This window comes from Nipponia nippon, unplaced genomic scaffold (genome assembly GCF_047370975.1).
Source record: "Nipponia nippon isolate SJK-2023a ecotype South Korea unplaced genomic scaffold, ASM4737097v1 scaffold_1, whole genome shotgun sequence".
In the NCBI taxonomy this organism is placed as follows: Eukaryota; Metazoa; Chordata; class Aves; order Pelecaniformes; family Threskiornithidae; genus Nipponia; species Nipponia nippon.
Window position 1 is genome coordinate 72,059,848 of NW_028262290.1, and position 26,355 is coordinate 72,086,202.

The window sequence follows — 26,355 nt, forward strand, 5'->3', positions numbered from 1 at the left end:
TGTATAGTTGAAATGACTGTGGTCAGCCTCGGTCCTACACTGTGAGATCCATAGTTAAAATTTTTGATGAGTCTGGATCCTGAAATGGTATACAGTTGTTTAGCCAGAGCCCAAGATAGGCAGAGCTACAGTCATAGGTGCTGAGAGAGCAAAAGTCCCCTCTGGTTTTATTCAGCTTCCTAGTAAGACTTCAGAATTCATGGCTTTCCCTTTCCTGTTCTTGAGTCAGCAAGCAGTATGTAGCCAAGCCCAAACCTTTTTTTGGCTTTAGCTAGAGTGCTATGAAATCTTCACCTCAATCTTTGGAGGTTTTCTTCTGGTTCATTGACAAGTGTTTTTGACATCACTTTCTACACCTTCAAGGTATTCAAGACTTCACAGCTCTCACTTGTAGCCTTCATTGCCCCACAAGACGAGACGAGCTTTTCTTGATACACATGTGTTCCTGCTTACAACCACCGTCTAGACAATTTAGGTGAAAGGGAGGAAGAGGATGGCAACATTTTTTGAGCTCAGAGGGACGTTTGGAAAGCTGGTATGATTTCCAGTGTGAAGAAGCCCTCCGACATTATCTGAGGCAAAGGACTGTTGAAATTCAGCCTGATTTTCACAGAAGTTGCACAAAATATCTGACTTGTAGATTGGTGTTGGTTCACAAAGCTGCATGAAAACTGCCAGGCCTGGGAATTCTGGGCCAATAGTACTGCCAGTCCGTGTCCTACCTCCGTATTTTTATTTTGTGATCTGTATGGTGGCCACATAACACGCAGCCATGATGTGGAATGTGGGATGGGGGTAAAACGGCAGCTCATTCTTGCTTCAGAAGAGAGATGAGTTTAACGCTTGCTGTGTTGCATCTCCTGGAGCAGTCTGCCTCTGGCTGCTTGGGTATGGAGAATGAATGATAGGTTCCTGTCTAGGCTATAGTCTCATTTAATGGTTTGTGCAAGTAGTTCCTAGAGTCTTGTTGGATATTTTTCAGCCTTCTTTGAAGTATTTACACTTACGAATAATGAGTTTGAAACTTGCTATTATTTGAGTTTTAATACACCTCGAACACCACATTCCAAGATTGGGACTATCAGCTGTTATTGCATCGGGAATTATTGTAGTTCAGGTTGTGCCGTGCCACAGATGAAAAGTTATTGGAGGATTTTTGCCTGTAGTATAGATGTTAGTCGTGTTATTCATGTTTGGTTTTATTTAGCATGAAGCTAAACTTTTCTTTTAATGGAATCAGTATATTTGTGAATGGTGTATCTTTACCCCCAAAAATATTGAGGAGAAAGACATTTTTATACCTAGGTATTTGAAGCATCAAAAATTAAGCTGCCTTGGAGCTGTGAAAGTAAGACTTGTATAATTTCATTTAAAAAAGCAAAGTTCCAGTGTTGATATTTTTTCCTTATCAAAAGTTTGAAATTTCACAAAGCTTCTGTGAACAGGCATGGTTTCTGGTGTAATTCTTCATAAGAAAGCAAAATACAGACAGAATAAATTACCTGCAGCTCTAAGGAATGTATTTGTATGAGCTGCTGTAATGTTTTATTTGCACTCTGGTAGAGATTTCTCAGATTGTAAGGTTGGATTCCTTGGCAGCCTCACCTAAGGGAGTCTAGCAAGTCTCATGCAAATAAAAACACCGTCAGAATAATTGTTCCATTTCTCTTTCTCTCCCTTTTTTTGGTGAGATTTGTTTACCTCAAGGGTCATAAGTTGTCAGACTTTCAATCTATACGCTTCTGTGATAAATTAATTTTTGCCTTGGCTTAGGGCATAGTTAGTAAATAAATACCAGCATTACTATCCAACAAATAATTTTTCACATTTATTTAGCCATGGTAGCACGGTGTTAGTGGAATGATAAGTAGTCATTCAGAGATTCTCCTTTTTCTGAAAGCATGAATGCTTTAATAGGGAGGAAGGAAGAGGTTTTTTCTCCTAAGATTTTGTTCCATAGTACCTAGTTTATTATTTTAAAATAAATATATACCTAAAGGTAGAAAAACATTTATTTCAAGGAAGTCCAAATACTGTTTTATTACCTTGTGTGACAGGAGTATTTACATGGGGTTGCTTCAAATCAGATTGCAGCCTTGTGTAGGACGTTGTGCAGAGACAGTCAAAGATTTCAGCTAAATTTACACCAGAGAGTGTTTATTGCTACTCTTCTGTAGATGCAACTTGCACTGACAAAAGAGTGCATAAACTTCGCTGAGAAGCATACCTTTTTGTCATCATAGTTGCATCTATTCAAGATCTTTTGCTGTTAGTTTAAAAATTGGGGGCAGGGTATGCATCAATGTTTCTCAAATGCTTTTAGTGGGGGTTATGTCTTTATCCTTAAGTTGAAGAAACTTGGCTATGGAGCAATGGAAGGCAGGACGGTACAGGATCTGGAAAGTTTCCATCAAACAGGGGAGTTGAAAGGAGACTGAAACCCAGGGGTTTGGCCTGCTGTCCTCAGGGGCACTTGGGCAACAGTTAAACCTGGGGATGAAAGGCTATTTTCCTTGCACACCGGTGCTTTGTGGCTTTGGATTTTGAGGTTTCCTCTCTGGAAGAGTGAAACTTCCCTGGCAGGCTGATAAGTCAAGCTTTCCCCCATGAAATAAGGTAAGTTGGTAAATGTGCAAATAAACACTTTCACAGATGTGTAGAAGTTTAGCAAATAAATATGGCAATATTTCCTTTTAAGAGATTTTTATTTCTTAAATTTTACTGTAATTAGTTTATTGTGTCAACAAAATCTTGAAATGGAACTGCTTTTAAATGTGAATTTTCTTTTTTTAGCACTGGTTGGACCATTCAAAATTCATTAAGAAGCAAATAAAGAGTAAGTACATGTCTCTGCCTGTTTATTTTGTTACTTCCTTGAGAATTTGAACTTAGAGAATTTGAACGTGATTGTGAATGTTTAAATATGGCCTTTAATGGAATAAATCTTTCTCAGGAGATAGATTTAATTTAATGGCTAATTGGCTGACTATATCATGTCTAAATGCAAGAGCACTTATGAGCAATAAACTAGCCTTCAGTAGCCCTCGTTAAACATGTGCTGTTTGTCTGAGGCAGGGTAGGTTGCCAGGTAATTCCAGTCTGATCTGTGAAAGGAGGTTGCCTGGACACAGATCACGGTTTCTCTCACTGCTTCTGTTCCAGAACAGATTTTGTGGGTTTTTTTCAAAGAGTAATTAGAAAATATTTCATTGTGTAACGGTTAACCTCTTTTTTGGATATTATAAATAAAACTAGCAGAAATACCTGCTGTTTCATCAAAGGGAGTCTTGGGTGGAGGGATTGGGTTTGGCCATTGAGGTTTTTTGTGGAAATCGGCTAAGACCGGCAAGTTGCTCCTGGATCTGTAATAATCTGGTTGCAGGTTTGGGTACAGTACAGCATCGGCACTGATGTGATTTGTTAATACACTGCAGCTGGCAACAGCCATAGCCCAACAGATAATATCGCTTCTGTGAGAATAAAATACAGCGTTTTGCAAGGAAATTGTTGACCCCCTTGCAGGACCTCACAGAGATGGGTCTTCATTACTTCAGTGGTGCTTTGCCTTTCTTTCTGATAAGTATCCAAACTAGACGATTTTTGTAAATGGTGGAGTTCTTCTTCAAAGGCCTTTAGCACAGTTTGCTTTCACCCCGTGGTGTGTGGGTGTCAGTCTGCTAGAATAGGTGGTAAAGATAGCTGCTATGGGTAAGGTTTTGGTGGTTGGCTTTCTCTCACCTTTTCGTCATATCACAGACTGCTTTACCTTAAGTGACTAAGTGATTTGCAGGTGTGCTTTCTGTGATAGCTTTGTCCGTTTCTTGATCTGTCTTAAAATGTGGAAAATCAACAATTCTGTAACACCTCCAACCAGTTTAGTTGCACTGTTTTGGCTGTGTTTAATCTGTGACGGGCCTGTTTTAAAAAGAAATCAGCCAAGCCCTGCCCTGAGGAACGCCAGAGAGGGAAGCAGTTTGATGAGTGTTGTAAAGGTCCGTCTCACAAGAAGATACTTTTCTTTACCTTGCATTCAGCAGGTGCTTTACGAAGAGTTCCTCTTCCATGGTAGGTGTTGCTCACTGCTCTGTTTTTCCCAGCAGTGGGCAGGTAAGAGTCATTATCTCGCTGATGCAGGCCTTACCAGTGGTGCCTGCCTGTCAGCCTTGGGTGCTACAACCTGTCTGCTAGGAGCTATCGTTGGACACAACGTCAAAGCTCTAACTATTAGAGTTTTGGCTGCACGTCGTTTAGTAGAATGGATCATTAATAGGTACATATATACTGTGTTGATGTGGTGTTACAGAAGACCTTAGAAAGGTGTGAAAAAGTCATTTTTCCAGCACTTAATATACCAGCAGGCTGTTGGTCTGGAAGATGAGGCTTAGGCAGATAAGGATGCATTGGTCACAGTCTCATGGTAGCTGGGTAACATTTTATTATCTATGTTACATAGAAAGTCAGACCTAGCATTCACCTTCTGGCATTAGAAAACAGCAATTCTTGCAACTCCACTTGATGGAATTTGTTCGCTTTCTGTGTTCATGGGTGCCTTCCAGAGTCCTCTCCAGCACTTTTCACCTTATTTATCTTACCTTTTCTCATTCATGTGTATCAGTCAAAAGCTCATCTGTTGGGTGGGGGGTTTTTTTGAGTTATGTTTCTGCCTGGTAACAAGAAGCATCATCCTCACCCTCCCCCTCCCTTCCATCTCCCCCTGCCCCAGGAAACAGGCAGTGGACCTGGAACTTGCTGTCATTCACAGCGTGCTGCAGGGCACACCTCTTTGAACAAAAATGTGTTTGCCAAATGGACTGTTACTTGATTAATCTAATGATTAGAGTATCATAAAGTATGGTAATAATCTATTTTATTTTATTGCATGCATTTTTAAATTTAAAAACATGACATATTTGCTTCTTTGAAGAATTTGAAAAGCGTAGTTCATTTTGCATTTCTTGGGTTGTGGGGTGGTGGCTGTTGTTCTGCCTTAGCAGAACCGCAACTAGTCTAAACTTTTTTTTCCCCATTTAAAATCTCTACATATACAGTCGGACCTCCGTACACGTTGCATTTTCGAATTAAGTACTATTCATCAGAACCGAACAACCTTCATGAGGAGTTTACAAGGTAGGAACTATGCATGGTTAACTTGGTAACTGGCAGAGGGTTAAATAAGACAACTGAGGTATGTGGGGGTACTCAAGCAGGTGATTTGAGCTTTCTTGCTAAGAGTGGTCATTTTGACTGACTTCTTAGGTGTTTTGCTACTGTCAGAGAAACATCATCTTTTTTATTCGCTGCCAAAACCCATCCATGGGCCTCTCCAAGTCTTTTAGTCTGTCGGAGATGCTGTGTTCTGGTGCTTTGAAGTTAGCAAAGAAAGGCAGCGTTGGGTGGGGAGAGCTGCAGCTGGGAGACACCTGCTCTTTACACCAGCGACACCTGCCACATCTCTGAGAGGATTTTCCATCGCGTCCCGCTAAAATGCCAGTGCTCTGCTTTGTCCCCCTTGCTCTGAGAATTGGGGGTGATTTAATAATGGTCCAAAAGCCACAGAATGGTGGGAATAGACAGCTTGAGTTCTTGGTTAACAGCTGGTTGACTGAATCTCTTCCACTTCCCCAGGAGTTCTCTGTGGTGCAAAAAGTGCGAAGACTGCATTGTATAAAGTCACCTTAGAATACCTGGAAGTCTTTTGTTTCAATCTGGTGGGTTGTTTTCTGGGCTGTGAGGACGATACCTTGCTGGGTTCATAGCACCCTGGTGTGATCTAGAGGATATTCTTAAAATTGGGAAAGGAGCAGCTGGAGGAAAAGGGTTTACTTCTCTTTTGTATCTGCCAACTTTCTGTCTTCTTTGTATAGTAACCATCTATCTTAATGTTATTTTATCTTTTTTTTTGTTCTGTTTCTCACCATAGGGCACTTTCTATGTCTTCTAATTTGCTTGGCAGTAATCAGTGTACTCCCAATCAGCCTAAGGTGTTTAAAGATTGTTGATTGTTGTAGTTCATGTGCATGTGATTTTTACATTAAACTTACGCCTGCAGGCATATGATTACTTTCTCCTTTTGTATCTGCTGTGTTGACCATGTATTTTTTTCACTGCCTGAGACAAGATCAAAGAGCTAATTGTCACCACCTTATGAGACTGACATGGAGGCTCTAATATCCAGTAACAATTTAGTGCAGCAGTGTTAATTCAATAAAAGGGCATATTCCTATGCAATGTATAATTAACCTATAGAACTCCCTGCCACGTCTGTAATTGAGTATAAGCTCTTAAAGAATCAAAAAAACTGGGTGATTTTTGGGCATCTCTAGTGAGAAAAGGCAGTTAAATGAGTAGGAATAATATATATTTTCTGAAAATTGATGGAAGTCTTCATACATCAGCATGCGTGTCTGACAAGTATTACATTTCTGCTGTGGTCAAATTATTCCATTACTGTCTACCACAAGATTTCTTTCTTAATCCTCTGAAGCATATGATCCTAGTCACTGTGAGATGTGTGTTTCTGAGCTATGTGATCATTGCTGTGATCGAGTAAGACATTTCCTTTGAAAGTATTAACCTCTGATGCTTTGTGATCTGTTATTGCTGAAAGGTGGCATTTCAGAAGACTATTTTAATTAGAAAAACACTTTAGTCAGCTAAATTTTCAGTGTTATGAACAATTTTTTTTTAATTATAAGCTTGACAGAAGACCACTGTGAAACTATGGAAGGAAAATGAAAATGAGCTGGAAATCGATTTTACAGTGAAGAAATAATTGCATTTTTCGTTTTTGCTGGGGAAAGTAATTTTGAGTGTTGCTGTTTTTTTAAGAATCTTCATGCTGGCTGGATCGTATTTTCCATGTAGCACATTGAGTAAAAAGTGAAGATTAGCAACTATATAATATACTCAGAATTATTCCAAGTGGAAATGGAATGGGAGTGAGACGAGAAAGAAAAATGATTATTAACAGTAACCATGAACTGGCCTGGTTGGGGGGAGTGTTCAAAATTCCTTGAGGAGACCTGTCTTCTAGTAGACTCCGGTTTCTCATAATGAGCACAGTAATGGGGAAGAGTTGAATACCCTTCACCCACTCTGTCTTTTTCCAGTATAAAAACACAGTTGAAATCCAGTGCATTTTGGAAGACATCTTCTGTCACTTTTATGGGACCTGATTAGTTAGTTTACTTAGAAGAACAACAGAGGAATGTGTCTGTACGTGTATGTTGTGGAGGATTTTCTAAGGTATTTTGCTGATTTGGAATATCAAGAGGAGAGGTGCCGATGCTTGTCAGTCTGCATGCAGAAAAGGAGCAAGAGTAAGCCATACCAACCAGAGCAGAGCTCCAGCGCTGCATAGGCCAGCTGACACCGATAGAAGAAGTGCCCAGGTTTTTCTTGCAAATTTAGAAGAGTTCATGGGATTGTGAATCATCAGGGGAAAACAATAAGAATAGGAAATATACTTGCCTAGCCTTAGTCTATGCACGCAACTACCCAGGTTTGATTGGCAAGTCAGGTATTAGCCACGTATATGAATCAGAGATGTGACACAGCCAGTGTGGATAAATCTGATTCTGCTTTAGTGTATCATGAGAAGTCTTTTTAATCTTCATTTTCATTTCTGTTCTCCTGTCTAATTCCAGCTATTCATCCTTCACCACGTTCACAGCACATCTTCTGTGATGAAAATCACTTTGTCTTTCTAGCATCCTTTGTAAAGATAGTAGAGGTTTATGTTCGCGTTTACCGGGTTGACTCTCAGTAGTGTTTCATGCTTTCTTCTCCTGAGTTACTCGTCATTGCAAGCATCACCCCCAGTGTCCAGAGCAGTGCAGCGCCGGCCTGTGCCATCCTGTCCTGAACAGAGCTCTTGCATGGCCTGGGGCACTTTCGCATGCCTCTCTGAGTGGCTGTAAAACACGAAGCATGCCTAGAGCTGAAGATCATCAAGAACTTAAAATACTGCTTACAGTTTGAAGGCTGTAAACTCCTACTTGGCCTCCTAAATGAATGTGTGGGCTCTATGGAATTCAGATTTCTTTTATTCATAACTTCTCTGCTATTTTTAAGTGAAAATTCAGTCTGAGCTTTTCCTTTTGCCCAGTTTGGACTTTTTTCATGTTCTGTATTTCTGTTTGAGAAGGTAGCCCTGAAGTCCTCATGCATTTATCTGCATTTTGTCTCTAGATCCTGTAGTTCAATTCTTGCTTGAATTGGGCAAGACCCAGTTCAGGAGAACATTGGAGTGTCAATAACATTTAGGTTGCTGTGGTGTATGCTCAGGTAGAGCACAACCCTAAACAGCAAGGCTTTGGACAATGTCCTGAACACAGCCAGTAGATGAAAAATGTTCTCTTCTTCTTGATTTTAGTGAAGGTTGAAGGTTGCAGGGTGTACCTGAGTGATCCCAAAAGCCCTTTTTTTTTAGGAGCAAGTTAATGAAAATGTTGTGACTACTCAATGAACTGGGATGTTTTTCCAGCCATTGGGGCTAGAAAGATGACGTTATATATACTTTTGACTTTCTGAATTTTTATTTGTCAGGTACCTGTTTGTATTACAGCTCCGGCAAGACATTCTTTCAGGGAAGTAAGTACCTCTTTGCCCTTGCAGCTGTAATTTAAAGTATTTATAACAGTTAATCTCTTAGTGATTTAAAATTTTACTTTCACTGTGTGATCTTTTTAATTCTTTATGGTATTCATGCACAGATTATAAACGTGATTTACAGTTCCACATGCATTTTTTTTTCCTCTAGAATATAGAGATCTATGGCTTTGTGTGCATCATGACTGTATTACTGACAAATAGAATGGGTAAAGACCTTTGATGGATTGACCAGGTGATGGAAATGTATAAAGAGAGCAAAGACTGTCCTCTGATTTTTATGACTTGAAAATGTAACATGGAATTGCCATATTTTTCAGTATGGTAGGTAAAATAGAGGAGGAAAAGACGATGAAGTGCAACACTTTCTGTACAGGTCAACCCTGCAAAAATATTTTGTATGTTTATAGTCTCATCCTGGCCAATAAATTCACACCTACTCTATTTTTTTTTTAATTACAAAACCAAAACCACATGTTCTAAATACAGTGTTGGAGCAAAAATTATTCCTTAGTCAATTTAGTGTTGTCTCTATTAGTTCAAGCTTGTTTTATGGTGGAGCGTATCATGTGTTTAGTGCTAATTAAAATGTACCAAATTAGGAAATAATCATATGCAAGTCAAAATTAATTGTAGATGTTTCATATCATTAATAGCTCATGGTTTAAGGGATGTTGTGGAAGTTAATGTTTCCATTTCATACATCAGACTACTTTTTAGCTTTATTGCAAGAAGAACTCACTGAGAAAAAAGACATTATTTTTACAGCTTGTTTCTTTTATTTTTAAGACTGAAATGCCCGTATGAAACTGCTGTTGAACTAGCAGCTCTGTGTCTTCAAGGTATGCAATCTTTTGAAAGTGGTTTGTCTTAACGTATTAGAAAACTCACCTACTAGTTTCTTTTCACTGTTTGTTACTAATGATTTCTCACCGATCATATATAAATGCCATTCCTTCACCTGAGGAGAAGAATTTTAGGGAGGTCACTTCCCTGCCTTCCCTTCATTCATAGCTTCTGAACTACATTAGCCAACGTCGGCACACTTGCTGAGGGGAAGGAGCCTCAAAGGCATGGGTAGGCAAAGGTTTCATGGAAACTGTAGGCTGGCTAGGGAAGAAGGACCCCAAATAGTTCCCCACTGAGGGAGGAGCTGTGGTGTGTGCACACTGTTACCTCTTCAGCCTGAAGAGCCAGCTGGCCCGTCAGCCCGTGCTTTGGGTCAGGCGGGTCCCTGCGGGTCTAACTTTGAACCTGGGCTGCCTGCTGCCTGGCCAGTGCTTGGGAGAGCGAGCCTCCGCCGTCTGTGAGACAGGAGGTGGTTACAGGGCAGGAGGGAGAGGCAGGCAGGTACTGGAGAAGAGAGAATTATATGGAAAGGTAAGAACTAAGATTAATTCTGTGTCAGGACCAAGGGTTACAAGATAAAAAAAACAAACTCGGACACTAGGTTTCATTAGTTTATTGTAGGAAAAAGCATTTTTTTTATTGCTGCGAACACGTTAATACAAATACTCATTCCATTTCAGGCAGTTTGTTTTGCAGATAGGGAGGAAACTTGTGTAATGAAGCTCAAATCAAGTTCATTTTGTCTAAAAGAAAGTGCAGCGATCTGGATCGTTCTGGGCATATCAGCAGCAAAATGAATCTAAAAGAAAAATACTCTTCCTGTTCCGCTGGTGGCTGGCAACGGTACATGGAGCGCTTAGGCAGAGTCTCTTAGTTTAATACAAGAATGGAGATAACTCAGTGATTCTAGATGGACTTGACAGTCAAAACTGGGAATTCAGTTCCAAACAGCAACGAGTGTAAATCTTAAGGCAGTGGGTTGTTTTTCAGTTTCCATCTGCACCAGTCTGGCATAGCTCTGATTGTTAGGTGTGCAAATAACTGCTGCAGGCAAACTCCATTTGTCTGTTTGAGATGGAGAAAATCTGGAGCCCATATTTGATTTGTTGCTTCCATTTTCACAGATAAAAACACCAGTAACCTCACCCCTGGTCTAAGCAAGGAGAACCAGCAAAGAATAATAGGTTGATGCCTCAACATTTTGGGTAGTAATTAAAACCTGTGATTACTATGTAAATGTAATACAATAGACATCCATCATGTTTATAATGTCTCCAACTAGGTACCAAAACTAACAATTCTTGACACTCTCTGTGGGAACATATTTAAATTATGGTAGCATTTTCATACTTTTCTGTTGTCTTTTTTTTTTTTTCAGTTTCAGTTTTCTGCTATTTTGACATCATTGCAATAAGTTTCTCCAAAATTATTTCATTATTGCAACTAATTTATTTATTTCTGCTGGCACATGCTATAATTAGTATTTTTTATAACATTTCCTACATTTTATTGAGACTGGGAGCTTTTAATTAAGCAGAAGAGTTTAAAGAAATGTCAAATGAGTATTCCCTCCTCAATAGGTTACAGGTATTCCGTGAAATCCAATCTTGCTCCTTAGTGTTGCTTTCCTAAGAGTGAGGAAGAAGTTATAAAAGGCTATTTAGGAATTGATGTTCTAACCCTATGAAAGAAAGGCCTTTTCTCTTTACAGGACAGCTTTAAACTTCATACGTTTTCTTTAACAACGAAATTGTTCTGTTACAGTGATTCTTTCTTTGTTTCAAAAAAACAGTTTCATAGGCTGGCTCTTTGTGTGAACCATCTTTCAAACATAAATTGTTGGTTTGTTGCCAGTCCTGTGAAGAAACTTCTGTAGCAAATAACATCAATTTGCAGTATGGGGTAACTTGTGAAGTAGATGCATAATCACATGCTTCACTTAGGGATTATCTACAGAAAGGTTGTAATCAAACTTGAATTGTCACTGCTAGGATAAGTTTCTAACTACTTCATTAGTCTTGTGTGGCTTTCGTATTTAACCAGGTACACTTTTGAAACCACTAATTAAACTGAAAAGGAAAACTTTTTCTCAGATCTCCCATTTTCAGTTCTAATCATAAGACATCTTCATGGGATAGTGCAGACTTTTTTTTTTCCTTCTGTGTAAAAGAATCAACAATATATTTACAAATAAACACATTCTTCCAGTTTTCAAAAACTTTCTAGGAAACTTCCTTTTAAAAATGTCCCCCAGTTTATGCAGTTATTTGTTTAACAACACGGATAATGTATATAAATGTGTTATGTAACACCACCACACCCAAAAAAAGACCAGAGAACGGGCATGCCAAAGCATGATACTTCATCATAAAACCTCAAATGAAGAGATGGGTCCTCTGCTGTGCCCTTGTGTTTAAAGATATTGGTGCTGCTGAGCCGTTCAGGCTCAGAAAAGACACTAGTGAGAGCATCCTCCTACGGAGCCCGCGCTTCCCCCTTCTGCTGCTCCCCTTCCACTCTGTGCGGGGAGCTGATGAGGCTCGTACTCTCAAGACCTGTTTGTTAGAGATCAAAATTATGACATCGTTTGTTTGCCTGAAAGTGAATAAATAGTGAGTGCAGCTATTGAGAAACAAGGCTGATATTTTTCTTGTACCTAATGTTTCTGCCCTAGCTTCTCTTTTGTCCTACGCACTGACGATTCTTCTCATCCTTACACATCCTCTATACAGCAGAGTCAGCCTTCATTCCCTGATTTTTGTCTCAGTTAACTAGTAGAGGAATCTCCTGTGTTTTTCCTAGGTGGTTGTCAACACATCAAACTTCAGTCTCTTACTTTTTTTTTCCCTGAAGTCCTCCTTGCTAATGTTTTTGTTGTGGCTCCTTCTTATGTACTGGAGACTGGACTGCCAGTAATTCTTCACAACATCTGTGTTAAATAGGCTTCCAACTTAGATAAAACAGCAGCAGAGCTGAGATCTCTCTGTTAAAGAAAAAGACATATAGATAAGAATACTGTAACTCACCATGGAAGATTACTGTTGAAGAGAAAAAAATGTGTGTGAGGCAGTGGTTAGAAATGAAGATCAGCAAACTCAATCTGTGTAATATCCTCAGGAATGCTAAATGTTTGAGCGAAGCTTAAGTGCTCAAAACCACCTAGCAGGTGTATCAGTCAACACGTTGCATTTTGAATGTATTATCTTCATGTTTTGACACGAAGAGTAATGTCACAAAGAATGCAATAGAATGGGAAGTGTTTGGGAATGAAAGGTATGACCTCATTGCAGTGAGAGGAACTTTCAAAGTAACCTCTTCTGAAACAGCAGTGCATTGATTTTTCTTTTTAACAGAAACTTTATTTCCTTTAAATGCTGTAAAATCTAGAGAAGCAGCTTTAGTTAAGTGGGTTTAGTTCTAACATTCTGGAATGTCAGAATTCTGTACCATAACCTTACACCGCTTCTGCAAATGCATTCATCTGACTTTTGCTGTAAAATCTGATTTGAGTTTGGGGGTGGGGGGGTGTTAACTTACAACATTGGCACAAGTGTATTCTTCTACAACATACTTAGAAACTTACAAACTGTCACTGTCTTTGTGGAGATTATGGGATTAAATGTTTCTGGTCATCCCATGATGTTTATGTTTTTAACTTTTCAACTGGTTGATTGCAGCTGAGCTGGGAGAGTGTGAGCACCCAGAGCACACACCAGAACTCGTGTCTGAATTCAGGTTTGCACCAAACCAGACTGAAGCAATGGAATTTGACATTTTTCAGAAATGGAAAGAGTGCAGGTAGGGTACCTGTGTGGGAGTGGTGTCTCTAGCAACACGAGGTTTTCTTCTCTTCTGAAGTCAAATATTTCCACAAGAACCCCTTCAACCGACGTAAAACAGTGATTATGTTTGTCAGTTGTGAAGTATTGTAGACAGACTTCGAGCCCTCCCCCTCCCTAGAAATGACAAGCGGTAATTTAGGGAAGGATGGTGGGGTGAGTTTTCTTTTTTTGTTTGTTTGTTTTCATAACAGTTTAAGCAGTCTGATCTTTTTTCTGTTTATGTTGGAAATAATTCTCTTTCTCTCTCTCCTGCTGTCACACATGCCCACAAAGTTTTGTGTTCAGGGTAGTAGCAAATGCTTTTTCCTGTCTTTTATTAATAAATATGGTATATTTTGGTGATGCTGTCTTACCTGAACTCTCATCCTTATTGGCAATTTTAGACCGTTTCCAATTTTCGTCTCTCCCATTTATTTTCATTTGGAGGGAAGAGGGTAAAAATACAAGCTAAGCTTGTAATGCCATTTAGTGTCATTAAGATTGAGGGCCCAAAGAGAAGGGATAGGGGAACCAAATTTCAAAACATTTGAAACAGACAAAAATTTCATATGGTAAAGTATAAATATATTTTATGTTCTTAGGGGAAAGAGCCCGGCGCAGGCCGAATTGTGCTATTTGAACAAAGCTAAATGGCTAGAAATGTATGGTGTAGATATGCATGTAGTTAAGGTAAGATCCACGTTATACTTTACTTTATTAATGTGGGGTCAGAACATTGAATGAGGATGTGGTCTCGAGCAAAACAGTCTTGACTCGGGTAATTTCACTTAATTTAATATACTGCCAATTAACATAAACATTTAATTACTGATTTGGGTACTGACCAAAAAAAAGAAGACAATAAAACAAACGTAGAAACACCTTTCCTCCCCCTTCCCCAGCTCAACTTCAGTCCAACACCTCTCCTCCCCTCTTCCTAGCTCCGGGTCCCCTTGTTTTCCCTGCAGGTTACACTCAGTCCCTCCCAAGGCAGCCCACAAGGTTGGGGTCATCCACATAAAAGTTTCTTGGTGCTGCTTCCTGCTTCTCACTCATTTTCCTCTGCTGACCTATGCATCTTACTGCTCCTCTGCTGCCGCATGGGTCGCCCCTGGGCCGCTGTCCCTCAGGGCCGTCCCTGCCCTGGTGGGGTTTCTCTGTGGGCTGCAGTCCCTCAGGGCCGTCCCTGCCCCAGTGTGAGGCACCCGTGGGCCGTGGCCCCTCAGGGTTGTCCCTGCCCTGGTGTGGGTCAGTCCCTCAGAGGTGTCCCTGTTGTGGTGTGGGTTGCCCTGGGCCGTGGTCCCTCAGAAGTACCTCCTCCTGCAGGGAGAGGCTCCTCCCAAGAGTGCACCTCCAGCCGTGTCCCCCAGTGTCCCTTTCCACATGCCTTTTCCCACGTCCCTCAAATTTTTCCTTTTGTGTCTCCTTCCCCTGGCAGCTACTGCTTGCTCTTAAACACATGTGAGCCGAGGTGTGGGCTCCCCTGGCTGCAGGCTTGGTGCAGGGCCGTTTCCACAGGCACCAGAGCCATCTGGGACAGCACACAGCCTCCTCCCATGCAGGGCACCCTGCAGCCCCTTGTTGCCAAAATCTGCCAGTTTGCACCCAATACAGATGCGTATTCTTCTGCTCTGTAATGTTAAAAAAAATATGCAAACCATATTGTTTAGTTTAAAACTTATGGATTTTGACATACTACTGTAGTAAGATTTACACTACTAATAGCATATTGATGATTGATTCTGTGCTTGCTTACAGGGAAGAGATGGTTGCGAATACGCTCTTGGACTGACACCAACTGGCATATTGATCTTTGAAGGAGCCAACAAAATAGGCTTATTCTTTTGGTAATCTGTTTTTGTGTTATATTGCTTTCTGCTAAAATGCTGAAATCTTTCTCCTTTACATGATGGGATCTTGACTACATTTGGTAATGTAGATTGAATCTACAAGGTTAAATCTGAATGTAAATTGGCCTGATGAGAAGTACCACTCTCAAATGGGAAATATTTTTTGAAAAACAGTCACATTTCCAGGAAATCGTACTTTTGTTATAAGTGTTCCAGGATTGCAGATCACTCATACGCTTTGGAGGATTGTCCTAGATTACAAAATGCTATTTCTCCATTAATTTTCTTTTTGCTTCTTGTGTTTAGGCCTAAAATCACAAAAATGGACTTTAAAAAGAGCAAACTAACGCTTGTGGTTGTAGAAGATGATGAACAGGTAACTTTCTTCCCTTACTTGGGCCTGATCCAACAAAGTGTGGTGTGTGCTCAGGCTGGTAAGAACACAAGGGAGGCTCAGCACACTGTTGGCCCAGGCTGTATTTCTCCTTCCAAGGACAGTAACTAATATCATGCATGCCAACTTCCAAAGCTTTTGTTTCTGCATTTAGGGCAGAGAGCAAGAGCACACATTTGTTTTCCGGTTAGACAGTGCCAAAACGTGCAAACATTTGTGGAAGTGTGCAGTGGAGCACCATGCTTTCTTCAGATTGCGAGCCCCAGCAAATAGTAAATCTAGTAGATCCGACTTCATAAGGCTGGGATCACGCTTCAGATTCAGGTATTTAGCAAAGTAACAGCAATATATTTGTGTTTATGTAAAGGAGCAGGTACAGCATCCAGCAAAAGGCAGTAGTTAACTTTGTTTATTTCTGTATTTTAAGTGGGCGGACAGAGTATCAAGCAACACATGGGACAAGATTACGCAGAACTAGTACATTTGAAAGAAGGCCCAGCAAGCGATACCCTTCTCGAAGGCATTCAACTTTTAAGGGTAAGTATTTGTACATGTGTTCACCTAACCAGTCGTGCAGGCATCCTGGTAGCTCATATAAATGTTGTATTACAACCATAAAATCTGTACCACAGTATAAAAAGAAAAACATGTCAGACCACCTAAAAAATCAAAACGGACATGTTTTTTTTTTCTCCAAAGTCAGAGTGCATTGTTTGTATCTACTGGTTTTTAATCTCCATCTACACTTAATTCTTCCATCCCCCATCTATGGAGAAGGAGCCTATGGTTTCTTTTGTTGCTCATTTGAGGAGGGAAGAAAAGTTGCGTCAAACTCAATGAGGGAAAGCATGTAACATTTCCTTTGAAAAAGTGCATTTGTCATGTAGAGTGGAGCAGAGTCCAAAAGCCTCGCTGACTTGCTTATCTAGCCAGACACTTTTAGGGTTATTGAGCAGTCTCGTTATGCTGTTGTCGCTGTTTTTATGACTGTAATGCCATGTTATTCACCTATCCAGACTCTGACCTTAACCAGCTTTCTCTGGGAGTTGCAATGTGCTGAATTCGAATAGAATGACAAGGACTTGATTTCCCTTGTGGTTTTGTCATTTGCCCTTCAAAACTTAAGCTGAGATTTTTATTCCTTGTAGAAAAACCTAGGAAGGAGCACTGCAAGACAATCCCCTCTAATTTCTGTATTACTTGAGGCTGGAGGTGTAGTTGCTGTATGGAGCAGGGTGAGCTGACATTCCCTTAGGATATCTTTGCACTCCTCTGCATTCCTAGAATATGAACCTTAGTTCCATGAAAAATCCTTGTGGTATTATGGGAGGGCTTTTATTTCTTATGTACAATGGGAGGAAAAGGGTAGCAAGCATTTCTAGAGGCTGTCACCCCCCTCCCCGCCCTTCCTTAGCACCTGACAGTTTTTTACAGAAATGCAAATGTATTAAATTTGTGAGATACTGTTACGTGATACATGAGAGGCAATTATATGGTAAGTGTGGATGATTTCATAAGAGTAGATTATTTTAATATTATTTTTACAATAACAGGATCTGTCAGACCTGCAGGTTATACCTTGTGTTTCAGTCCTTCCACACTTACGTCTGTGAGATGGGGGGAGAAGAGAGAAAGTGTGGCTTATGCTCAGTTTAGTTCTCTGTGCATAGCAGCCAAGCAGAACTTCTGTCACATCCAGACGATCTCCCTCCAGAGAGCCCAATAGCATGTTTATTAAGTTAATGTAAAAACTCCCTTTAGATTATTGTCTTTTACGCATCTCTTGGCCGTAAAGACTTGTACCTAGTTGCAGCCCACAAGCGTTGGATTCTGTCCTAGCTCAGTGTCTCTGAGACTTCTACAGTGTCTCATTAAGTTTGTCATCCACTTTCTGCATTCAGCAGAGACTTGGATTTGCAGCTGTATCGCTCAACAGTTTTTCAATGCTATTGAAAAATACGCTGTTTGTCAGGAAAAAGAAATTACACATCCCAGTTATTCAGCTGCCTTCTTCACCATTCTTTCTGGCCTGTCCAAAGCACGAGCTAAGACATTTTTGTTCAAGATTGCTCAGTGCCTTCCCGTATTCCCAACTGATGGGCTTTTTTGGCTACCGTCATTCACTGTAATAAGACACAGGCCAACTTCAGGAATACTCTGGCTTCTGTAAGATGCAAAATTGCTGCGAGAGGTAGCTTCTGATTTCCAGGGACTCAGTGGTAATGACGTGGTAGCTACAGCAAGGTGAGAAAAGTAGTGCTCTGGCTGTGCAGAACTCACTCTGCCAGCAGTCCTTCTGTTGTGACATTTGGGAAGCATACTCATGTCTGCTGTCATCTTTGATGGCCTTTGACTCTTGCAGAAGCAGAGGGAGGTTCATGTCTGCCTACTTTATGTACTCACACAGGAATGCTAGAAAGCACAGGGCTGCACTTGCGATTCTGATGCATTTGTGCAAATGTGTCTGTGTGAGGGTTTGCTTAAGCTGTAGTGTAACATCCCAGTCACCATAGCTGCAAAATGACTGATATTTCACATCTTAAGTTTTTTTCACCTGTCTTAAGGTTTTTTTGTTTGTTTCTTTTTAAGCAAACAATCCTGTGAAAGCAGCACAACTATGGTAAGTGACTGCCCAAGTTCTCTCTACCTCTCAATTGCTGTTGTCAGGCAAACAGGATTCTGAAGACCGTTTCTGCATTAGGATTTGTCAAAACAAATTCTCTGGTGTGGGATTAATTGCTTTGGGATCTCTCATTATGCAGCACCAGATTCTTCTTGGGGACTGCCTATGAGACTTCAAGTGCTTCTATTTTTAATTTTTTTTTCTTTTTGTGTTTGAGATCAGACTAAAGTAAAGCATATTTCCTTTCTCTTTGTTGCTATTATGCTAACTTACCTAGCATTATTTGTTCCTGTTTCATAAATGTAAAATGAAGAAAAAAATTTTGCACCCCTCTTTCTTGCACCCTAATTGCTGTGGTATATATCTTGAATAAAATATTGATATCCTTAAGAATATGAATTTTACTTCAATACTTCCCTGAAGAGTAGAACCCTGAACTACAGGAAATTGTGACATAGATGTATTGATTACATAAAAGCTATTTTTTTTTCTCCCTTAGTGCTAAAAATACTCCTGAAGTCCATAACTACCAGGTAAGAGCATAACAATTGTTGAGGAGAATATTGTCATTTTCTTATTTAGTGGTAAATATTTTTGCTCTCTATAATTAGTACATCTGGTTTCCTCCCCTTTTCCTTACTCTAGAGTGAGATTCTCTGAGGTGGTTCAGAAATAAACAGCATCACATTGGGAGTTAAGGGGAAAGTGGAGGGACTCTTTCTCTCTTTCTTCCCCTGTGTTCTTGGATGCTTTGCAAGCTGAATACACTCCATTTGCCACCCTCTTTCCCTTCCCTTCCGTTTCTGTGAAATCCCAGGTTAATACCTTTGGGACTGTGAATATGGTGGACCCCAGGAGACTGCTCTGTGAGCAACACCTTTGTCTAGAGCAGCCTCTCACATTGGATGATCGTGACAAGTTCAAGGTTGCAATTATCTTCCCCATCAAAACACTTAGGAATTCATTGCCAGTCAAATGTTTGTTTGTTTTGGTTGGCTTGGTTGGTTGGTTGGTTGGTTTTTTTAAACAAGCTCCTTTATACACTTCAAGGAAAATCCTTGCCCGGTTTTCATCTGTGATACTAGCAGTCAGTGCTACTGAGAAAGCAAGCTGTGCTTTCATCCAAACTGAGCGTGTGCATGAGAACTTAGTCTTAACACTTGTTTTTATTAAAAGCCTCTCTAGTGATTTTGTTTCACTGTTTCTCCTCAAGATCTCATGGATATGAGAAAGAAATGCTATCACCAAAGATAGGTGACCTCCTGAAGACTGCTATTATAATAGTAACCTTTCTCACTCTCCACCTTTGATTAAAGCTGACATTCTTCTGGTGTGCTTTCGATGAGAAGCATAAGATGTGCCAGGTTGTCTCTCAAACAGAAAAGCAATTTTCTTTGCATTTCCCCATGAGTGTGTCCTAACAAGCAAGCTCATCACCAAGAGGTCTTGTGTATATGCTAAATGGCATGGGAGAAGGTCTGAAACAGTGGGGGTTCTAGGGCTCACAGGGAGCATGTTCCTCATGGCCCCAGGAAAATGAAAAGTTAAAGTTAATAGGGAGTTTTTATATGATTTCATTAACCAGGTTCAATGTTTTCACTTGCAGCCACAGTATCATCCTAATATACATCCTGCTCAGCCACACTGGCATCCACATACACCTGTGAATGTAAGGTAAGCAATCTTCACTTTCTGAAAAAGATGATTACTTCTTTCTTTATCTTGATCTGATGGCATGAAGTTTTGGTGGACGTATTGGGCTATTTTCTGCACATGAAAAGCAAACAGAAGTTAGAAATATGTGATGTAGAGGGAGTATTAAATTAACTTCAATTTAGATTTTGCTTTGGAATGTCCTAATCTCCTTGATGAAAATTTTTTTCAGGTTGATTTTTAATTCAGAATTTGAAATACAAATTTAGTGTATTTCTGTAGGGGGGAGTATTGGATGGGAAGATGCTCAGTAGCTTCAATAAAACTAATTGCAATTTGATCAGTATTTTATCTCCTAAGACAAAGAAGAAACTCATTTTAGGGTGAAGTTAAGTTACAAGTGGAGAGATTCTTGCATTGCAGCACTTTTTTAATCTTTTGCAGAAATATGTATGGAAACATAACATGTATGTGGAACAATGTATCAGGCAGTTTACAGATAATTAGTGAAATCATAACATTGAGTTTTTGAGAACTTTCACAAAAATATTCCTGTATGTGCTCTTGTGCTATCTTCTTGCAAACTTTTTTATTTTGTAACTAGTAATGAGAGAAATTGAGTGAAAAGAAATTTTGGAAGAAATTCAGTCCAAGTTAGAACCAGCTTGGTGGAACGCACAGTGGAGGCACGCACCTGCTGGTGGATATGTGTCTGTGCACGTACATGTGATAAAAATCAGCTGTTATTTTATCCTAATAAAAAGTAACCTTTTTAGGTTACTCAGTTTTTTAGACAAATAATTACTGTCTTGATTGAAAACTAACAATACCCTAATCTTCATTCCTATTCATCTTACATTTTTATCTTTATATTCTTACATCAGGATAGGTGGACTTTGTTCCTAGTGTAGGCAGGCTCTGGAGATGAGGCTGAGCTTAAAATGGATGAAAAGGCAATTTGGTCCGAGTTTGAGGCTGAGAATGTAGGAAAAAGGCAAATATGTTATTAAAAATACGAGGCAGAGAAGCAGGCATACTCATTGTCATCTCAAAATTCCTAGTATACAGCAGTAAAGCAGATACTAAATTTATGCGAGAAACAAGACTGTTTAAATTGGGTAGTTAACTTTGCCTGTACTTCATGTTCAAGATTCTTCCTGATTTTAGTGTTTACTTGTCCATTTTTCTGGGTGCAATTTAAAACGTACAATTTCACATTACAAAAGAGTGATTGCCAAGAGAGGTTAATGATTTTATAAATCGTTTGTGGTTTTGCTGAAATTTTTCTAAAAATTTCTTCACTTATGATACTAGTCTGTAATATTTTAAAGCCAAATATTTCACCCTGGAGCAGAGTGATACTGAAATAAGCACAATAATGTATTGTAATGTGTGTAGACAACCTCCCCCTTCAGCCCCTCCGCTGCCTGGGCAAAGATTAAGGTCAGTGAAATATGAACAATGGCTTTCTTATAGCTAGACTTATAAGTCTAAAAAACATACTTGAACGCTCAGTCGTGCAAGCTCGGTAGAAAAGGTGCTCAGAGTTTTTGTCCCAGTCAGGTAGAAGCGTTTAAATGTGTGGTTAAAATGGAAGCTTCACGTTCTTCTAACTTGGAGTCAAAGTGGAAGAGTTGGACGTCTAACGTCTTGGATAGCTTGATTTGAGAAAGCTTAACCCATCCGACTGAACTTAAGCTCAAACCATAGATGCATGAAATTCTTTCTGCTGGGCACAGGCCAAGGGCTGAGATGAAAATACCTGTGCAATACATGTTATACATGGGGTTTTGTTAAATAATTTGTGAATTCATATGTGGACTTGTGTCTCAGTCGTCTTAGTAAAAGAGTTTCAGTGAAATTATTTGTTTGCAGTTAACTTAATGTTCAGTCTTCTGAGAAAATTAATTCCAATTAACAGTTGTCATTATATAACTTTAGAATATCTCCAAAAAAAGGTGACATCTAAACCTGCCTGTATTTCTGCTAGCATAATAAAAATTACCAAAATGAAAAGTGCAACTTCAGTTTGGTAATAAGGGAATCTTAAATATTGTGGTTTCCTACATACTGTTCAAAATATTTATTTATGTATATATCCTCCCCCCAATGATTCAGGAGACACTGTAGGAGTGGTTGAGGTTAATATCTCTAAGCAGCAATAAGTAATGAACAAATAAGAAAAAAAAATATTTTTCCTGTTGGTACTTTCGCAAGTTTCACTGCATAGTCACAGAGAAATACCTGTGCTAGCTATACTCTAGGTGTTCATCTGAACAAAATGCAATCATGTACCTTATAGGCTGCTTCAGCATAATTAACTGCACCAGCCCTGAACAAAGGGCAATATTTACAGAAGAGCAATTTTCGTTCTTAATAGGATTGCCTTTCTTAATTTTTTAGGCCTTAGGGAGATATTTTCATGAGCTCAACTTTTTGCATGGTATGGTTTATTTTACTTACTTGTTGTACGCATTTAGTCTTCCCATAGCCTGCTCCTCCCTCCCCGCCGTCCCTCTGGGGTTCAGGAGCATTGCTGCACGACACTGGTCTGTAACACTTGAAAACAGAGAGGGTTTTTCATGACTGAGCTCTGATTCAAAGCCTTTTGAAACCAGCTAAAAGATTCCCAGTTGCTTCAGTGGCTTCTGCATCAGACCTATAGACGCGTCACCGTTCCCCTCCCTTGCTGGTAGCTGCCCATCACGCCCTACGCATGCTTAGCGCTTGCTGGATGAACTCATGTTACTGTGTAGCGCTCGTAAGTTTACTTCCACCCCTCACTAACCAATAACTGTGCAAATGGTACAGGCCACCCTATCATGATGACAGGCCATACTGGAAACCCCCCACAAGTGGAGAGGACACCAATTTACGATATATCCAGGAACAGAACCAGAAGAATTTAGGAGGAGTCCAAAGTATGGTGTACCAAGATAAACTCATGACGACTCTCTGAAAAACAGTCATCTTCATTTCACCTGCCATCTTAGACGATCATTGCATTCCATGGTCCTTGTCTGTCTGCAGTATGTTCAAAGTGTATTGTGCATAAAGTGTGTGTCTTTGTATGTACACCCATCCGTGTTTAGTGTTCACAGTCGTTCTTGGGAAAAGTGTTTTCCGTATCTTTGTAAAAAATCTTGAAAAACCTTTCGTGAAAGCTGGTAAGAATTTTCAGTGCCCCAAGACCAGAAATACTTCTCGGGATTTACGTTCTACTGTACTTTCGAATCTGTGACCCCTCTGCCTGCTATTGAAGATCAGCCATTTGTGCCTTAGTTATTTTTATTGTCTTGTTTCTTTTGAGTCAAATTAGTAGATGAAGTTTGAGAAACTTTGTTTTTTAGTTGACATGCAAATAGGAGACTGGAGGGAGGAAAAACCAGAATTCACACTGGCAATCAAAATGGCTTGTGGACCACCAGCAAAGGGAGCCTAGTGAGTTAGTCATAGGTTTGGGTGTCATTTGTTTTTAATTTTTGTGTTCTGCAGCAAAAATAGAGGTGCTTGCCTAACTTTGAAAACAAGTATAGGGAAGGAACACTATAATAAACTTCATGGAGTGTGTGTATTCCTTTTTTGACATACTGATTAGCATCCCCCAAAACCATACCTGCTGCTATAAAGGCAAGAATGTTAAAAATGAATCCTTGCTAAAAGGGTGCTGCTGTCTTCTCATTTTTAATGTGATTATGGAAGTGAACTGTACAATCGCATAAAACTACCTACTGATAACTTTTCTCTGAGTGGATTCAAAAACACAGCTCGTGATTGGTACACTGCAAGATGAGGACAATCCAGTGAAATAGCTCTATTTTTTTAAGTTAGACATTTGCGAAGTTGAATGTATATTTTACAAACCTTTAAATAGGCTTGGCTGACATTTTGATCACTTGCCGATTTATTTTTTTAAAAACTGGAAATCATAGTGCCATCTTCGCTCTTGCATTTGTTTTAATTGGGCCCTTACATCTGTGGTCTCTCTGAAGTTGTTGGAATGAATGAATCTTCATTTGGGATATTTTAAAAATGAAGTAGTTTTTAACTTGATTTTGATAAATATACATTTATAAACAGCTATAGCCATGAATTTTTTCAGAGCAAATTTGATAGTGTGTAACTTTTTGTGAAATACATTTGTTTACAAATGCTATCTTTTAATATTTGTTTTGATCTTTCCTGTATGTGCTAAGTACAAATAAAAATTTTCAATCTTCTTATTCTGGTTATGATGCGTTATTTATTTTTGAAAGATTTTGGGGGAGGGTGGATAGGTGCAGTTTTGCCCATGCTGTGCTGGATCAGCATTTTCAGTGCAGTCTCTAGAGGGGGGAAAACAATAAAGCAGTTGTGCACTGAGATGTGAAAATGCCAGAGTAAGCCTAAGGTGGGTAATCACAGCGGCTGACTTCAGTTTCCCCAGGCTAGTCTTCCTCTGTTTCAGCAGCATTTTACTTGGCAAAGGACAAAGGAAATTTTGTTGGAGCCATTGGAACAAGAGCCTAGTTTAGCTGCTGCTCTGCATGCCCTCTGGAGGGATTTTTTTTGAATACTCATGTTAAAGTGGAGCATTGTTGCTTCACGATTCACACACCTGCCTTCATACTACAGTGTCGTCCTTGTCATACAACTTCATTGGCTTCTGTGTGGTTTGTTGTCAGTGTTCCTCCTCATCGTGTGGTGTTGCCTGTGGTTTGGTTTATTGCCAAAGGTGCCCTGAATGAGGCATCTCCCTGACAGATCACAAGAAAAGACAGCACAAGGCCTAACCGGCCCTTAAGCGTTCAAATGCCTCGTGCGGGAGGTCTGCGCACGGGTGAAGAACAACCTGTGGGGCTTGTGTCTTCTGCAGTTTGTGTGTGTCACCTCGAGGGAAGCACTTGTCATTCTGCTTCTCTGGCAAAGCAGCTCACACGCTCTGCGCTCCCCTTTCACTTGTTCATCCCACATCCTCCTTGCTGTCTGCAGAAATCTGTACCGGCAAAGGCACCGAGCGATCAGATAGGTAAGAAGAGACCAATTTCTCTGTCCTTCCTTGCTCTAGTCGTAGTTGGCTTCTTGTAGCAAACGGGCTGGGATGCGGTTGGGAAGAGGGAGCATTTCTACCTGTCTTCTCTCTGCCCCCGGCATTGCTCTGGCCGACCTGTGCAGCGTACGTCACCTGAACAACGACGGAATCGGGTGCCCCTGCACTGAACCAGGAGTACAAATAAGTTGCTTTGAATTTAAAAGCACATTGTTTTTTTCCCTAAAATCAGCACACTCGTTACTTACAAAGTATTCTTTTTAACGAGTGACTAATACAGGCCTTGTGGTATTAGGAATACAATTTCTTGTTTGAAGCAATACAGAACACTGCAGGTGAAAACCAAATTACATGGGGAGAGAGGAGAAAGGTGGAAAATGTTTGGTTAACTCGGCTGTTAAATGTAGTAGCACCTTTTGTTTAAAAATAAAATATTGGGCAAGCTCTGGCAATATAAATCAATACTGCGTCCTAGATTCATGCTGCTACAGGAAGCCACTGGTAGTTTATAGATGCACAAACTCAATACAGGGACTTGATAGCCCTGGTGTGTGCGTGTTTGTACACTGTGTTGAATTATTTCAACGAGGAGTACCTCCTGAGGAAATGCCACGCGATTTTTACCAGAGAGCGTGTTATACAGTCGTTCTAGGTACAGACAAATCAACACATTGTGAATGTGTTCAAAATACACAGGGAAGTTGTTCAAAAAAAGGCCTTGCAAACTGCCTGAAGGAGGTGCCCCCTTCGGAACCCAAATGAAGCACATTCTCGGGGCTACCTGTTGAACTGTGCAAATTACACTGATCTGAAGCCCAGCCTGGAATCGGCTGCATTCTTCCACACGCTGGAGAATTGCTTGATACATCTTGGCTGAGGGTATCTTCTGATCGTCTCTCTGCATACCTTCCTCCCGCGTTTAACAAAGCTGGAAACCCGTTCTGCCCCAGCGGAGCTCAGACCTGGCTCTCCACTCTGTGCGTTCAGATTTGCAGGGGGGTTACGTTTGCCCTGTAATAACTCGCTAATCCTGTGTCCTCTCCCCCAGGAACTGGGGGGGTGGGATCGAAAAGCTGGCGATACCACGTCTGTAACTTGGGCTGAAATATATGGCTCTTCAGCCCCAGCCAGGCCCTGGCATGCAAACTGATGACTAATATCGAACACTGAAATACGATACTGAAATATGATACTGGAAGTGTTGGCACTTTCGGTAAATTGTTTTAGTGTGGGCTTTTTCTTTAAACTTTCATTTTCAGCTATTTTTCTCTAGCTGATGTGAGTCACAGGCAAAGTGAACAAAGGGATCGGGTTTTGTAATGCCTTTCCAAAGCTGGCAGTCGGGGGTTTGCACAAAGAATCCGCAAGCCCTTCCAGACCCTTTTATCAGTGAACCCGTGTGCAAATTGACCAAAAGGAGGATTGCTTTCTTGCATTGTGGATGGGGTAAAAGCATATATTATGGCCTTGTGATGTAAAATGTCATTTTTCCTTCTTCCCGGATGAGTGCTGAAGATGCCTCTTAA

General features: G+C 40.2%; 1 protein-coding gene across 8 annotated transcripts in view; it reads left to right on the top strand.

Annotated features, from left to right (window-relative positions):
• EPB41L4B (erythrocyte membrane protein band 4.1 like 4B) overlaps positions 1-26,355 on the top strand; it is a 196,316-nt gene that overhangs the window by 68,288 nt on the left and 101,673 nt on the right. For 6 of the 8 annotated variants that reach the window (XR_015705195.1, XM_087759548.1, XM_087759559.1 and 3 more), the window contains exons 3-15: positions 2,794-2,836; positions 5,049-5,127; positions 8,548-8,592; positions 9,400-9,452; positions 13,137-13,257; positions 13,883-13,970; positions 15,039-15,127; positions 15,437-15,506; positions 15,679-15,848; positions 15,952-16,061; positions 18,114-18,144; positions 18,647-18,680; positions 19,754-19,821. Coding sequence is in view for 7 of the 8 variants with exons in the window: in XM_087759548.1 (XP_087615674.1) it covers positions 2,794-2,836; positions 5,049-5,127; positions 8,548-8,592; positions 9,400-9,452; positions 13,137-13,257; positions 13,883-13,970; positions 15,039-15,127; positions 15,437-15,506; positions 15,679-15,848; positions 15,952-16,061; positions 18,114-18,144; positions 18,647-18,680; positions 19,754-19,821 (1,001 nt within the window). In the remaining variant the exon portion in view is untranslated. Of the gene's footprint in view, positions 1-2,793; positions 2,837-5,048; positions 5,128-8,547; positions 8,593-9,399; positions 9,453-13,136; positions 13,258-13,882; positions 13,971-15,038; positions 15,128-15,436; positions 15,507-15,678; positions 15,849-15,951; positions 16,062-18,113; positions 18,145-18,646; positions 18,681-19,753; positions 19,822-22,611; positions 24,024-26,355 lie in introns of those variants that run through there. The other 2 variants (XM_087759587.1, XM_087759586.1) reach the window with 2 other exon arrangements.